The 13657-nt window shown below is 45.2% G+C and overlaps 1 protein-coding gene across 2 annotated transcripts in view; it reads left to right on the top strand.

The window, feature by feature from the left end:
- Nucleotides 1-13657, top strand: part of LOC147706863 (uncharacterized) — a 98139-nt gene that overhangs the window by 41354 nt on the left and 43128 nt on the right. For both annotated transcript variants that reach the window (XM_086926034.1, XM_086926035.1), the window contains one exon: nucleotides 296-2266. In XM_086926034.1, the coding sequence (XP_086782160.1) occupies nucleotides 296-2266 (1971 nt within the window). The remainder of the gene's footprint in view (nucleotides 1-295; nucleotides 2267-13657) is intronic.

Genomic DNA, 13657 nt, shown 5'->3' with positions numbered 1-13657 from the left:
TTAAATCACTGTCTAATTTTAAAACGGACAATGTCTACTATGGGGTTATTTACTTTCTAAATTGATTCCAAATTGGAATTGGCTATATATGAGAAGTGTGTTCTCGGAATCAAGCACATGTGCAATGATATGTTAGTGAATTCAGAGAGCATGTAATAGATATGTGGGTTTGCAAGTAAATAACTTCTCATTTGTTTTCCTCCGCTCTATAGTAGTGTGATAATACCACGTCCTACTATCTAGAAAACGACCTGAAAGTATTTAATACAGCATATTTCTTTTTGTTTCCGATTAGGGTTTATAAGTTTTAAACCAGCCATTATAAAGAGCATTGAAAAAGGAGAGGAACCGTTTTTCGTGGAATGTGTGAAAGTACAAGAGCCCCTTGAAACAAGGGAAGAATGCTTGCCTAGAATTTGTCCAGTCAATAATCATGAAAAGAGCTACAGAAAGGCAGAAAATAGGAAAATTATGCTTGAAGGTATTAGGAAACACCTGGCCTCCAGCAAGAAAAAGGTGACTGCATCGAATTCCCCATCTGTTGCACCTCAGGTGAACTCTGAGAAGGTCCTTGAAATGGAAGAGAGATCTGCCTGTTACCCGCATGACTCCAGCACCAAGCAGAAAGGGACAGGAAAGGAGAACCCTCTTGCTAATTACAATCAAAGTCTGAAAAACAGTAATGTGTTGCTGGACAGGAAGGGAGCATCTTTGAGCATTCCTGAAAGCACCCACATTATTGAGGCCAATACAGGAAGGAAGAGCCCCTCTGACTGGCAACCTCATACTTTGGAAAACGAGAATATCTTGATGGGAGGAGAGTTATCACCATTGAGAACTCTTCTTGATCCTGAGAACAAAAATAGTTGTCTGGAAGAGAAAACCCCTACTTTTAGGCAAAAGGCTTTTGAAATCAGTCCATTTAAAGAGAAGGAGCCACATTTGCCCATTTGCCAGAGAGTTCACAACAAAGAAAATGGTGTACAAGGAATCACTCTGCCTTCTATACATGATCTGACTTTCGAAAACCCCAATACATTTATAAAAAGAAAGGGATCACCTTTGAGAGCCTCTCTGTACTCTGACAACATTGATAAGTGTGTTAATCAGAACACCACAGATTGTAATCCTGATCAGGTCATTGGAAACCATAAGTTGCTTGAACATAATGGGCCTCCTTTCAGAGACCTTGAAAGTCTTAACATCAAAGAGAATGCTGGACATGAGGTGATAGTACCATGCAAGCACTATCAGACTTTTGAAAACTATAATAATATAATACAAACAAATGGGTCACATATCAAAGATCCTCAAAACTCGAGCAACAAAGATGTGTGTTTTGAGGAAAATAACACTACTTCCAGGCATGAGGGTTTCGAAAACAATATGTTGACGAAGGCGTCTCTTTTGAGAGTTCCTGAGGATTCGAACAACCAAGTTCATGGTATTGAAGAGGAAATCCCTCCTTTCAAATCTGATCAGAATTTAAAAAACAATACGTTGATAGAAGAAAAGAGATCCTTGTCGACTGATTCACAGAATATGCAGAGCAAAGAGATTCGTACAAAGGAAGTGAACCTCCCTGCCAGTTATAACCAGACTTTTAAGGATAAAAAAGGGTCCCAGTTTGGAGATCATCTGAGCAAGCCCAACAAACACAACCTTATAGAAGAGCATTCTCATTACAGGTGTAATGTAATTTTGAAAAAGAACAATATTTTGATTGGAGGAAAAGGGCCAAAGCTGAGAGATCGCCAGGAAGCACAGAAAAAAAAGACAGACATTCAAGATTCGAGCCCCATTGACAGGCATTGTGAAATTGTAGAAAATGTGTTGATACAAGAGAAGGGAGTACCCTTGAGAGATACCAGAAGCGAACATGGCAACGAGAAAACTATAGAAATAAACAACCCTCCTCCCAGGCAGGATTTGAAAAAACATCATTCGAAAGAAGGGAAGGAATCCCTTAAAAGTTCATCAAAGAGCATGCCCAGTGCAGAGGTTATTAACGGGGCCACCTCAATAATCCGAGGGAACCAGTATTACAGCCTGAGAATGAAGATAATAGATGAAAGTGCACGATCAGTACGGAAACAGCCAACCTCTAAAAAGAAAGTAAACGCAAAAGAAAGAATATTGTCCATCAAACGCCAGTCCCAAAGTGAGGCGGAGAAGAAGAAGGAGAAAGTCATACAGTGGGAGACTCAATCAGCCAGAAAACACATTGTTTTCAAGAGCCCAGAAAAGAGTGAGCTTCCTTCAGTAGGTGAGCCAACAAAAATTGTGTCAAGATTTTATATGGAATGTTTTGTCATTTTACACGAAAACATATTCCAAGAGCAGGCAATCCAATGCGCCTTTTGTAGCCTGTCAATAGAATGTATTGGAAACCCTTTGACTGCAACTTTAGTCTGTTAAAAATATACAAAGGGTTTCATAAAGGTGACACCGGTAGGAACATTTTAATTTTAATCTTGCACTTACGTGTAGTTGTCATCTCCATATGTTGCCTTGGTTTTTACATGGGTTTTTGGTCAGTGTTGTTCTTAAGCTTATTTCCTTAATCACATGATTTATTATTTTACCATAGCCCCTTGGTGCCATTGTAACACCCTAATATCACATTAAATAGTGTCTTTACAGTATAGTGAACCGAGTACCCTTCCTGTGTTGTGCCTTTGCAATTAAAGCTTGCTGTATCCACTCACAATTACTTAACAGGTTGAATAGTAAATGTAATACAAAATAAAATGGAATCGCAAGCATACCTTGACTATTGGAAATAACTCTTCCAATAGTACTTCCAGAAGCACTTTCTAAGCACTTCGATTATAGTGATCTCTGATACAAATTGGACCACAATCAAAAGTGTACACTCCTTTTGCAGTGCAACAGTTACCCTTCTTTCCCTGCAACCGATAAAACGTCTTTGAAAGCTCATTAAAAGTCACAAAATGGGGGTGCTGCCAATGGGCCAAGATAAATTGGCATCTCTTTGCCACCCTTCCCATCCGTAATCATTCTTTGAGCTCCTGCATTCTGCCAAAAAGGGTAAGCAGCTACGGTGTAAGGTGGAGAGACTGGGGCCTGTCGGGACAGAAAGTTCACGCCATAGGAAATTGTGCAGCGGGGGATGGGAAGAGCAGGCTGCTGTTGCTGAAGTCCCCACATGGCGGCCACCTGTGGCAGCCATGTTTAATACTGGAGCTGGAAAGAAGGAGAATACCTAAGGTTGCTGTCATCTCCAGGGAGGTGTTCGAGGCCGTAGCTCGCAGCTTGTAGGATTCTGACCAGCTGTGGGGGGTGCCAACCAAAGCTCCGATGAGACTGACCTGGATCAGCCCCCCTCTCCTTTTCTCTCAATTGGTGGGCTGCCTTTACCCTCTGTGCCTGTCCCCACTTCCCCCCCAATGCGTTGACTGAAAGCAAAACCTTGGGCAGACTGTGCAGGATGGGGCCTGGCGCCTAATGCTGCCAGTGCACCAGCCCAGTGTGTGACTAACCGAGTTCCCCAAGTGGCGGGCCAGCGACCCACAGTGATGCTGCGCAAGATTGACTGGAACTGTGACCCCTAGTGGTGGGTTGCTAACCCCAGGGGTGTTGTGCAAGTTGTTCTAGTTAGAGCGCGACCTGAGGGAGCACATGGATCAGCAACAAGCAAGCACTAGTGAACTGTGTGTAACGAAGAACTGGAGTTGAAAAAGGCCTCAGCCTAGACAACCTCAACTAAAGGGCACAGCACCCCTGTAGGCCCAAACTGGCCCCCTCAGGAGGAGGGTGGAGGTGGACATAGTGAATGCAGCTTGGGCCCTACTAAAGGATGAAAGGTGTGGGATAATATTTCCCCCATAAATAAACAGGTGTCCATCATGTGAATTGGACAAACTAACTCATTCCTCAACTGTAGAGGTGGAACATGGGGGGGTGTGGAGTGCGGCTTTGGGAGTGACTGTAGGTCAGTGCAACCCACAGTACTATCAAGCCTAGGGACGGACTTGTTGCTGTGAAGGCTGAAAGTATGTCTCTTCTCTTCCAGGGGATACTCATTAATAGTCATAGGCACTGAATAATCTCCGCCCATGAGCGGGAACCCGGAACACATAACAAAAATACATATATGTGTAAATATATAAAACTAGTACATAGTACTAAACAAATCATACACATATACACATATACATGTATAAACCAATAATATGCAGCCCAACATAACCCATAGGCTAATAAAGCACTCACTACATACCTTCTGCAGTATAAAAATACACTATATAAACAATGCTATAAACGGGCATGAGCCTAAAATGCATTCCATAAACAGGAAAAAAACATTTATTTTCATCAAAGAATCTGTAGTAAAAGGCAATTAGCCTAAAAATGCTGCATATGAAATAATGTCAGTGTTCAGAAAATCAGACTGGCACCTCGCCTTTAAGGCCTCAGAGAATCTGAACACTTTGCCGTTAAGGCCTCCAGGAGAACTCTGTTCCCATCATGCCCCACAGGTGACAGTTAGGTCTGTTCTTTTTTCCGGCTTGTTCTGTGAGGAACCTGGAACTTGAGCTCGGCTGAATTTGACTGTTTTCAGTCAGAATTTGGGTTTTTCCCGTCTTTTTTGACAGTATTGGCTTTTGGTGGTGTTTTTCTACCTTTTCTGGCTACATTTAAAAAAAAATGTAGTCAGTTATGCCACCTTTGTTCTATAAGTGTCCTTCTTGTGAGAAGAAGATGTCCAAAACAGATCCTCATTCTGTTTGTGTGGTTTGTCTACCTTCCACGCATGATGTGGAAAAATTTTACCATTGCCTCAAGCTTTCTAGCAGAACTTTGGAAGAGAGAGAAAAGGTTCGGCTTATGGAGAGAGAAGGACATCTTGAAAAGGGGGCAAGGAGTGTTTTGTCATCTGGAAGGTCCCCTTCTCACTCAAAACGTCGAAGATCTGCTTCTCCTGAAGGTAAAAGCAAGAACAAAACTGCATCGGGAGGCGTCGACGTGTAAGGAAGTGAGTTTGGCGTCGAAATCCAGATAGCCTTCAGGTTTGTCGAGGCAAGAAAGAACTACATCGATGTCGAAGACTTCACCGGTGAGACGTAAGTCGGCGTCGAAGCATTCGCCGTCGAAAAGCTTATAGACGTCGAGACATCTGGTGTCTGTTGCTGTGAGGACTACGTCGGGGGTAAGGCGTTCGACGTAGAGGGAGAGACGGCGGTCAAACGTCGAAGGAAAGAAGTCGACGTCGAAGGAAAGAAAGAGGTTGACGTCGAGAGACAAAATGGGGTCGGCGTTGAGAGATGAAGGTACGACGTCGAGACCTGAGAAAAGGAGAAGCTCAAGATTGCTGTTGAGAAGTGGTTTGACGTCGAGGCATGCCTCTGGCTTGAGGCATGAGAAGACCAGGTCGACGTTGAGACATGGTATTTCGACGTCGAAGTCTCCGCCACCGGTCTCACGGTCGGCGTTGAGGCATTCTAGATCAGCCTCTCGGACCTCTCATAGGTCTTTGTCGAGGTCTGAGTCGGCTCCAAGGCCATTGGATGACCAGCTGAGGTCTACATCACAAGACAGCAGTCCAGAGCATCTGTGGACAGGTCTGCAGTGATCCAAGACTCTTCGCACCAGGATTCTTCTTTGGTGGCGCATTCTGGCTCGACGTCAAGGAAGTCTGTGTCAGAGGAGAGACAGCTGGTTCCCAGAGAGCAGACTCCATCTGGTTCACCACAATCTAGACTGAGTTCTTCCTCATCAGCTTCTGCTTCTTCTTCAAAGGGGATACAAATTGTGCAGGTTTCGCCGGAGGGCTCTCCCGTGCGTACAGCACCACCTGTCAATATGTCGCCAAGATGGCTGGAAAGCCTGCGACATTGGAAAATGCAACCAGATCCTAATCAGAGACCGTTGGTTATGTAGGCTGCGAGACCACCAGCTGGTGGTTCCCCAAGATGATCAAGATCTAGGTCTCCAGTAAGAAGGCGGTCAAGGTCTAAAGAGCGTAGTAGGCACCGGTCTACTACTCCTGAGAGGAGACATAGATCCCCTTCTTCCTCTTCTTCACCGTCTTCATCTTCAGTGAGGTCTTCATATAAGGACTACTCTCCCACGATTTCATCGACTCCACCCTCAAGGGTTTCTCCTGTAGACGATTTATGTACCTTCAATGACGTATTGTGTCGTGGGGCTAGTAAGTTCAAAATTGCAATGGCAGTTCCCCAGGTGCAATCTTCTGTTATTTTCGAGACTTTACATCACAAGTCCTCTGCTAGACCTCTTCTGCCATTAGTGCCTGGATTGTTGGAGCCGGCAATGAAAACATTCCTGACTCCAGCTACAGTGGGTTCAGGACCTTCAAGGATTGGGAAAAAATATAAAGCACCTGATCAGGATCCTTTATTCTTACGCACAGACCCACCACCAGACTCCCTTATAGTGGCAGCAGCCAGTGAAGGCACATTCTGCGACATCTGTCTCCTCTGCTCCACCGGAAAAGGACAGTAAGAGCATGGACTCCTTAGGGCGTAGGATGTGTAACACAGCTGGGTCTGTTATGAGAGTGGCCAGTGCTGCAGCCTTACTGGGCCGTTATGATCGCCTATTATGGGACTCTGTGGCGAGATTTGCAGACAAGCTTCAGAAGGAAGATCAGAAAGACTTCCTGGAAATTGTTGAGGAAGGTGGATTGGTGGCTAATCGGAGTATTAGTGCAGCTGCTGATTCGGCGGTCCTTGCAGCACATGGCTATGCCCAGGGCATATGTTCGACACGGTCTGCTCGGCTACGTCTTACAGGACTTAAACCAGATGCCCAAAGAAAGATAGTTAACCTGCCTTTCAATGGGCCGCCATTGTTTGGATCTCATACAGATGATCAGATGGCCAAAATTAAGTCAGAACTGGACACTCTAAAGGCAGTGGGCCTGGAGAAAAAGAAAGAGTTCAAACGTCGTGGTAATTTTCGGTCCTACGACAAAAGGGCTTTTCAGCAACGTGGGCAACAGTCTAATTGTTCCTCGCAAAACCAAGGCCAAAACCAACATAGGTCGCAATTTCAACAGCGTAGACCTGGGCGAGGCAGAGGAGGTAATAGACAACAGTCCTCTCCTGCAAAACAGCCACAAAAGCAATGAAAGGAAACTTCCTCCGCAGCTGTGGTCCACTCCGGTAGGAGGAAGCATTGCATCATACGTGGACGAGTGGAGAAGATTGACGAAGGACAGATGGGTCATCGGCATTATCCAAATGGTTACCATCTCCGATTAAAAAGACCTCCTCCTGTTATAAGTCCAAAGAAAATGTTCCATTGAGACTTGAAGCTTTTGCAAAAGGAATCAAACATCCTTCTAAGCAAAAGGGCCATAGAAAAAGTTCCTCTTTCACAGAGAAATCAGGGCCTGTACTCCTTGTTTTTTCCTCGCAAGAAAGAAAGGTCCCAATGCAGAATTCAGACCCATACTAGATTTGAGATTGCTGAACAGGTTCATTCGGAAGTGAGGTACCGGGTTTTTATGGACCCGGCGGTGCCAGGTAGAACACCCAAAGACCTCTTGAGTCCTTCCTGTTTCGGACCACAGAAACACCGAGTCTTCTAGGTGATGTCAAGGATCGTATTTATTGACTGCAACCAGTAACAGGTATCCTAGAAGTACAACAGCATGTAGGTTCTCAGGAGACTGCTCGTTTTTACAGAACCAGCCTCTTCTTTTTATACTAAATAATACACTTCAGGCAAGAATTCCTTGTTTTACAGTTGGTCATATACATATTTTCACTACAAAGAAAAAGCAGAGTCATGATGACAAGCCCACATTTCAGTTTGTCCAGTTCATGATAGGTTACCCGGCAAGGCCCAGAACTTTCATCAGATATCGACGAACCCCCAATAAAATCGGGCACCTCCTCCTTGTAAAACAAGTCATAAAGAAGAAACGGGGACAGGTGTGTGTGAGATTAGCCATGGCTTGTATGCGATGAACGGTTTGACATGTTGTGCCTTGATACTAATCTCATTCGGCCACTGGGATGGGAACTGCCCGAACAGGTTTGGCTTGAGGCAGTGGAGTCAGCTCGCCCAGGTCACAGAGGAGTCAGCAAAGGTGTACGTGTCCTTTCAGATCGAATTCGGCCTTGGTCATTTGACTATGTAAGGGCAATCACAAAATGGATGCCGCTCGCAAAATGGAACCCGAGGGTTCGAGACTGAAACTATGATTTCAGGGTGATTTCGTCACTCGATCATGACGCAAATGCTTAGGTATAGTATCTCAATCATTACCGGTCTGCTGATACCAAAATCGTCATGATACGATGATATTTTTGACACGAGTGTAGAGCTTCGGTACCACACCATAGCGGGGTCCAGAATTTTCAGTACCACAGACCCTCCTTTTGCCCTTATATAGGCAATAACCTATACTCATGCTAATCTGAGTCCAGGTCTGTATACATAAAGTCATTGAGATGCTGCTGTAGCATCATCCTATTACTTAGTTCATCTCTTGATACAGGCTTCCTTACACATGATGTAGCACAGAGGCCACATATTGCAGGAGCGCACTGTACACACAGGCAGAACATGAACAGAATGACTAAGGCCACCCCAATGACTATCAGAATTTTCCATACCCAGGCAGATATCAGTTCCCAGAACCACCCCATCAAGGACCAGTCCCCTTTATCCACGTGAATGGATTCAGAGATTTTATGCAGCTTGGAGATGGCCTGGTATACTGTCGGAGCATTATCGGGGATGAAAATGCAGCAACTGGATTGCATCACTTTACATACCCCACCACGGTCTGCAAGTATGACATCTAGGGCAACCCTGTTCTGAAGAGTCATAAGGCGGTCCGACTGGAGCTCCGCAGTCAAGTTACTAAGGGCACCAGCCGTTTCAATCACGGTGGATTCAACTACCCTCGTCAATTGGCGAATGTTCCTGCTGTTCACCATAGGCCCCCAAAACGGCAGAAAACCTTTTTGCGAAATCCCCAAACTCCTGTTCCGCAGTGTCGTCTTCACTCACAACACCCCTAACTGTCCTTGTCCTATGGTAATCTGCCGCAGCCGTGTAGGTGGGTGGCAGCAGGAACAAGATAAAACATGTGCCCGAAAAGTCAGGGGACAGCCATGTATATGCTCTATCATGGCAGACGAAGTAGGTACCCTTAGCTGCTAAGAACGAAGGGGAGGTCTGAGACGAGAAGACGTAAGTTTCAGCACAGACACTCTTCCCTAACTGAGCTCTGGGGTTTTTGCTATTTCCCTGCAGACATAGGTGACCCTGATGGGGTACTATCCAAATTGGGGAGGATTTCTTTGCTCGTTGGCTCTCACTCAAGGAAATTCCATATTTCGTTATATTCCATCTACTGTAAGCCTTCAGTTCGTCTCTGGGAATCGTTCTATACGTGTCGATATCTCTGCTCATATTTCTGATTCCCGCCACTAGTTCCTTTTTGCTCGAGTTGCTTCCTGTGGATCATGGGGGATATGGTTCGATGGCAAATAGGAACATTGTTTGAAATGCCCACAAAGAACCATAGTAGCTAAATGGCAAAACAAAATACGGGATACCCTTATCTGTTGTGTGTGGCATAAGTCCACACACCCAACAATTTGTTGTGTTCATTACAAAATGGTGTTGGTGTAAGAGCTGAACGAATGAGTTATTTATAAATTCTAATCTTCTGGCAAACTCGTGTTCAGGTAGAGGGTGAAAAGAGTGAGGGGAAACAATAGGAGGTGGTGTGGGCTGTGTGGTGTGTGCAAATGATACTCGAAAGGTGAATAAAGCATAGCCTATTAAAAACATCATTATACTACACAACATGTAAATGCATATTATTAAAAATTGTGTTTTTGCCATCATAGTGCATATTCTGGTTTCAAAGTTCGTTGATCTGGCAGGTCTCTCCATCTTGGGGAAACTCCATCCTCTCTAATTTGCTGCCCACTGTGGTAGGTTGTTTCTGCTGAAGAGTGCTTCTGTTAGTCCAGGGTGACTCCCTTGAACCAACCAGAACTGTCGACCTAACCGTCTCCAGCTGCACTCCAAAGACTGTTGCAACCACGACCCTAGCAGCAGAACCGGATGGCGGTTCAAAAAACAAAAATGAGCAAGTTTCTTGGATGAGAGAGCTTCACAATCAAAAAGAAAAAGGATTTATTTGTCCATAGTCATAGGTCTAGGCCTCAGATTATAACGATTTCTACCAGGTGCTGTGTGGTCTAGAAAGAAGAGTTCAGGCTCTGTAGTGTTCAATCGAATTGACGGAGGCACAGCTTCTTGCAAAATGTGGTCACTTTCCTTTTCAGAAGTTGTCCCTTTTAAACGTGCATCACTAAAGGGTTGGAAGCGAGGCACGGTCTGGACCTCAGAGTCAGCAATTCCCTCCTGGACCCACCGGTCATACGGAAGGGGCAGAGGGACCCGCTTACAATGATTTCCGTGCACCCAATGTTTCTTTCCTTCTACTCGGACGGCAGATCTGGTCGAGAGAAGGACTAGATGAGGGCCGGTCCATCAGGGCTGGTCATTCTTTGTTCGCTGGAAGTTCTTGACCAGCACGTACGATCCAGGATCGATTGGATGCCCTGGAGCTTCAGAGGCCTGAGGTAGAGTGTCATGGACCTGTTGGTGTAAAACACGCAATTTAGCCGTCAATTCATACAGATAATTAAGCAGTACAGGGTGCTCTATTTCGCTAAACCTGGTGGGCCTTGGCACTCCCCATATGTTGGCCGGGCGGCCGAACACAATTTCATGTGGACTAAGTCCCACTCTAGAGTGAACAGTCATTCTTGTTGATAGGAGTGCCAAGGGCAGGGCGTCGGGCCATTTAAGACCTGTGCTTGTTTGAATCTTGGCCAGTTTCAATTTTAGCGTGCCGTTCTAGCACTCTACTAATCCAGCTGATTGGGGGTGATTTGCAGCGTGGAACTTCTGTTGTATGCCTAGCCCCTCACACACTTTCTTTATCACTCGTCCCACAAATTCACTCCCATTATCACTCCAGACCATTCTAGGCATTCCAAACCTAGGGAAGAACTCTTTGACAAGGGCTTTAGCTGTGGACTAGGCAGTGTTGTCCTTAAGGGGATACGCTTCCACCCACCTGGAAAGGCACAAACAACAACGAGTACGTATTTCAAATTGTTGCACCTTTCCATGTGGATGAAATCTAGCTGCAAAACCTCGAACAGATACGTTGGAGGCGCAAAATGACCAGCTGGAGTTGGGGTTCCCCTACCAGGATTGTATTTCAGACACCCCATACAGTTCTTAACCACATTCTCTGCACACTTAGGGATTCCACCATTCTGCCATACCGGGGCCAACAACTTACAGATCCCTTTCACACTGATGTGAGCCATTCCATGAGCCATTGTCACCACTACAAGCACATACGCATTGGGTAACAACCATCTCTGATGCTCTGACAATTCAATCCAACAACCATTCGCATCCAATTTACCCTTGCTTTCTCTCCATTCATTCAACTCCTTCTCTGTGGCTTCAGCTTGGATTGACTTCACACTCTCAATCGTATCTTCACACATACAAACATCACCAATCCATCTCGCAGGGCCTGCAACATACATTCGACTCATTACATTCCTTGCAGTTTCTTTTGCAACTTCATCCGCAAACGCGTTTCCACGACCAACATCATCAGTGACCTTTTTGTGTGCACTGCATTTCACAATCGCAACTTGTAATGGCAAGGTCAGTGACTCGAGAAGCTCATTCACTAACTGACCATGCTGGATCTTAGTACCATGCGAAGTCAGGAACCCACGTTCACGCCACAATCGTCAAACTGTGAGCCACACCAAATGCATACTGGCTGTCCGTGTACACATTCACTCGCTTTCCTTTCGCCAACACGCACGCTCTTGTAAGTGCAATCAACTCTGCTGCTTGTGCTGAATTGTGTGGGATGCGTGCAGCTTCAACAATCGTATGCAAAGTCGTCACAGCATATGCTGCAGTCGTATCACCATTCGGCAACTTGAAACACGAACCATCAACCCATAAAGTACCATCACATTCAGGAAGAGGAGTGTCTCGTAAATCTACTCTCACTTTTGTCTCTTCTTCTGTCCTAAAACAGCAGTCATTTTCTTCGACCTCATCTGTCTCTACTGAAATGGGCAATAATGTGGCTGGGTTCAGTGTATCGCACCTCTTTATGTGTACATGACTCGCTAGCAGAGTCAGCTCATAACTTGACAATCGAGCACTAGTTAAGTGCTGTGTCCTTGTTCTGTTTAACAAAATGTCTACTGCATGTGGGACCATGACAATTAACATACTATTCATTACTAACCCAGCAGACTGTCGGATAGAAACAGCTGCTGCCGCAGTGGCCCTCAAGCAACTTGGCAACGCCTTAGTTACCGGATCTAAAATCGGCGAAAAGTACGCACATGGACGCTGTTTGTCCCCAAAAGACTGTCAGGACTGATAATGCACAACCTTCTTTCTCATGGACATACAATGTAAAAGGCTTACTGTAGTCGGGGGTACCCAACACAGGAGCCGAACACAATGCGTCACGTAATTCAAAAACTTTTCTGACACTCTTCAGACCACGGAATGGGTTTCGGTGTATCCTTACGAGTTAATGCCACCAAAGGTTTGGCCAACAAGGAAAAATTCGGTATCCATTGCCTGCAATATGATGTAATGCCCAAGAAAGCACGCACTTCTCTCTGTGTCCTCAACTTTGCAATTGCCTGAATTCTTTCTGGGGTCAGCTTCCTTCCCTCCTTCGATAAGAGGTCACTTCTTGTCGACAATATTGCAACTTTGAAAGAGAGACTTTGTGGTTCAGATCACATAAATGACGCAGCAATGACAAAGTGCCTTGTTTGCAAATCTCCTCCGTATCTGCGGCGACCAGCAAATCGTCGACGTACTGGATAAGGGTAGCGCCATCAGGTAAAACAATCGTGTCAAGCTGTGATTTCAGAGCCTGACTGAATATTGATGGACTTTCACAGTAGCCCTGAGGAGCGCGTTTGAAGCGTAAACTTCGGCCTCCTAAATTGAAGCCAAGAATATCCCTGCTCTCCTCGGCAATCGGGATGCTGAAGAAAGCATTCTTCAAGCCAATCACCGAGAACCAAGTAGCTGAAGCTGGAATCATAGTCAGTAGGGCAGTGATATCAGGAACAACTGGAAACTGTGGCACAACAATCTTTTTCACCTCTCTAAGATCAATCACGAACCTATAGACAGGTGGTTGGGAAGGATCAGTACGCTTCAAAACCGGCAGAACAGGACTATTACAAATGTTGCCTGTTGTCTCTTCAATGACATCTTTCTCAATCAGATCATAAACGCTTGCTAACAACGCCTTTTCACATTCGCTGGAGATCTTGTATTGGGGAATACGTGGCAGCCTAACATTGGTTTTCAATGTTACAACATATGGCGCTATTTCCAAGAGAGCCACATCATTAGAGCCAGTAGCCCAAAGTATATCTGGAAGAGAAGACTATTCTGTCGGAAGTGTTTCCCTTGACAAATACATTGGTGAAATCACTTTCTTATCCAGTGTAAGTTGTACTCCCGAAGGAGAACAGTACAAAGTCGCATATAATCTCTTTAACAGATCCAATCCCAACAAGTTTTCACCGCAACCTGTTCTAAGAATGAGGGG

The sequence above is a fragment of the Lissotriton vulgaris genome, chromosome 6 (assembly GCF_964263255.1).
Source record: "Lissotriton vulgaris chromosome 6, aLisVul1.2, whole genome shotgun sequence".
NCBI classification, from domain to species: domain Eukaryota; kingdom Metazoa; phylum Chordata; class Amphibia; order Caudata; family Salamandridae; genus Lissotriton; species Lissotriton vulgaris.
This window is presented reverse-complemented; position numbering and strand designations above follow the sequence as displayed.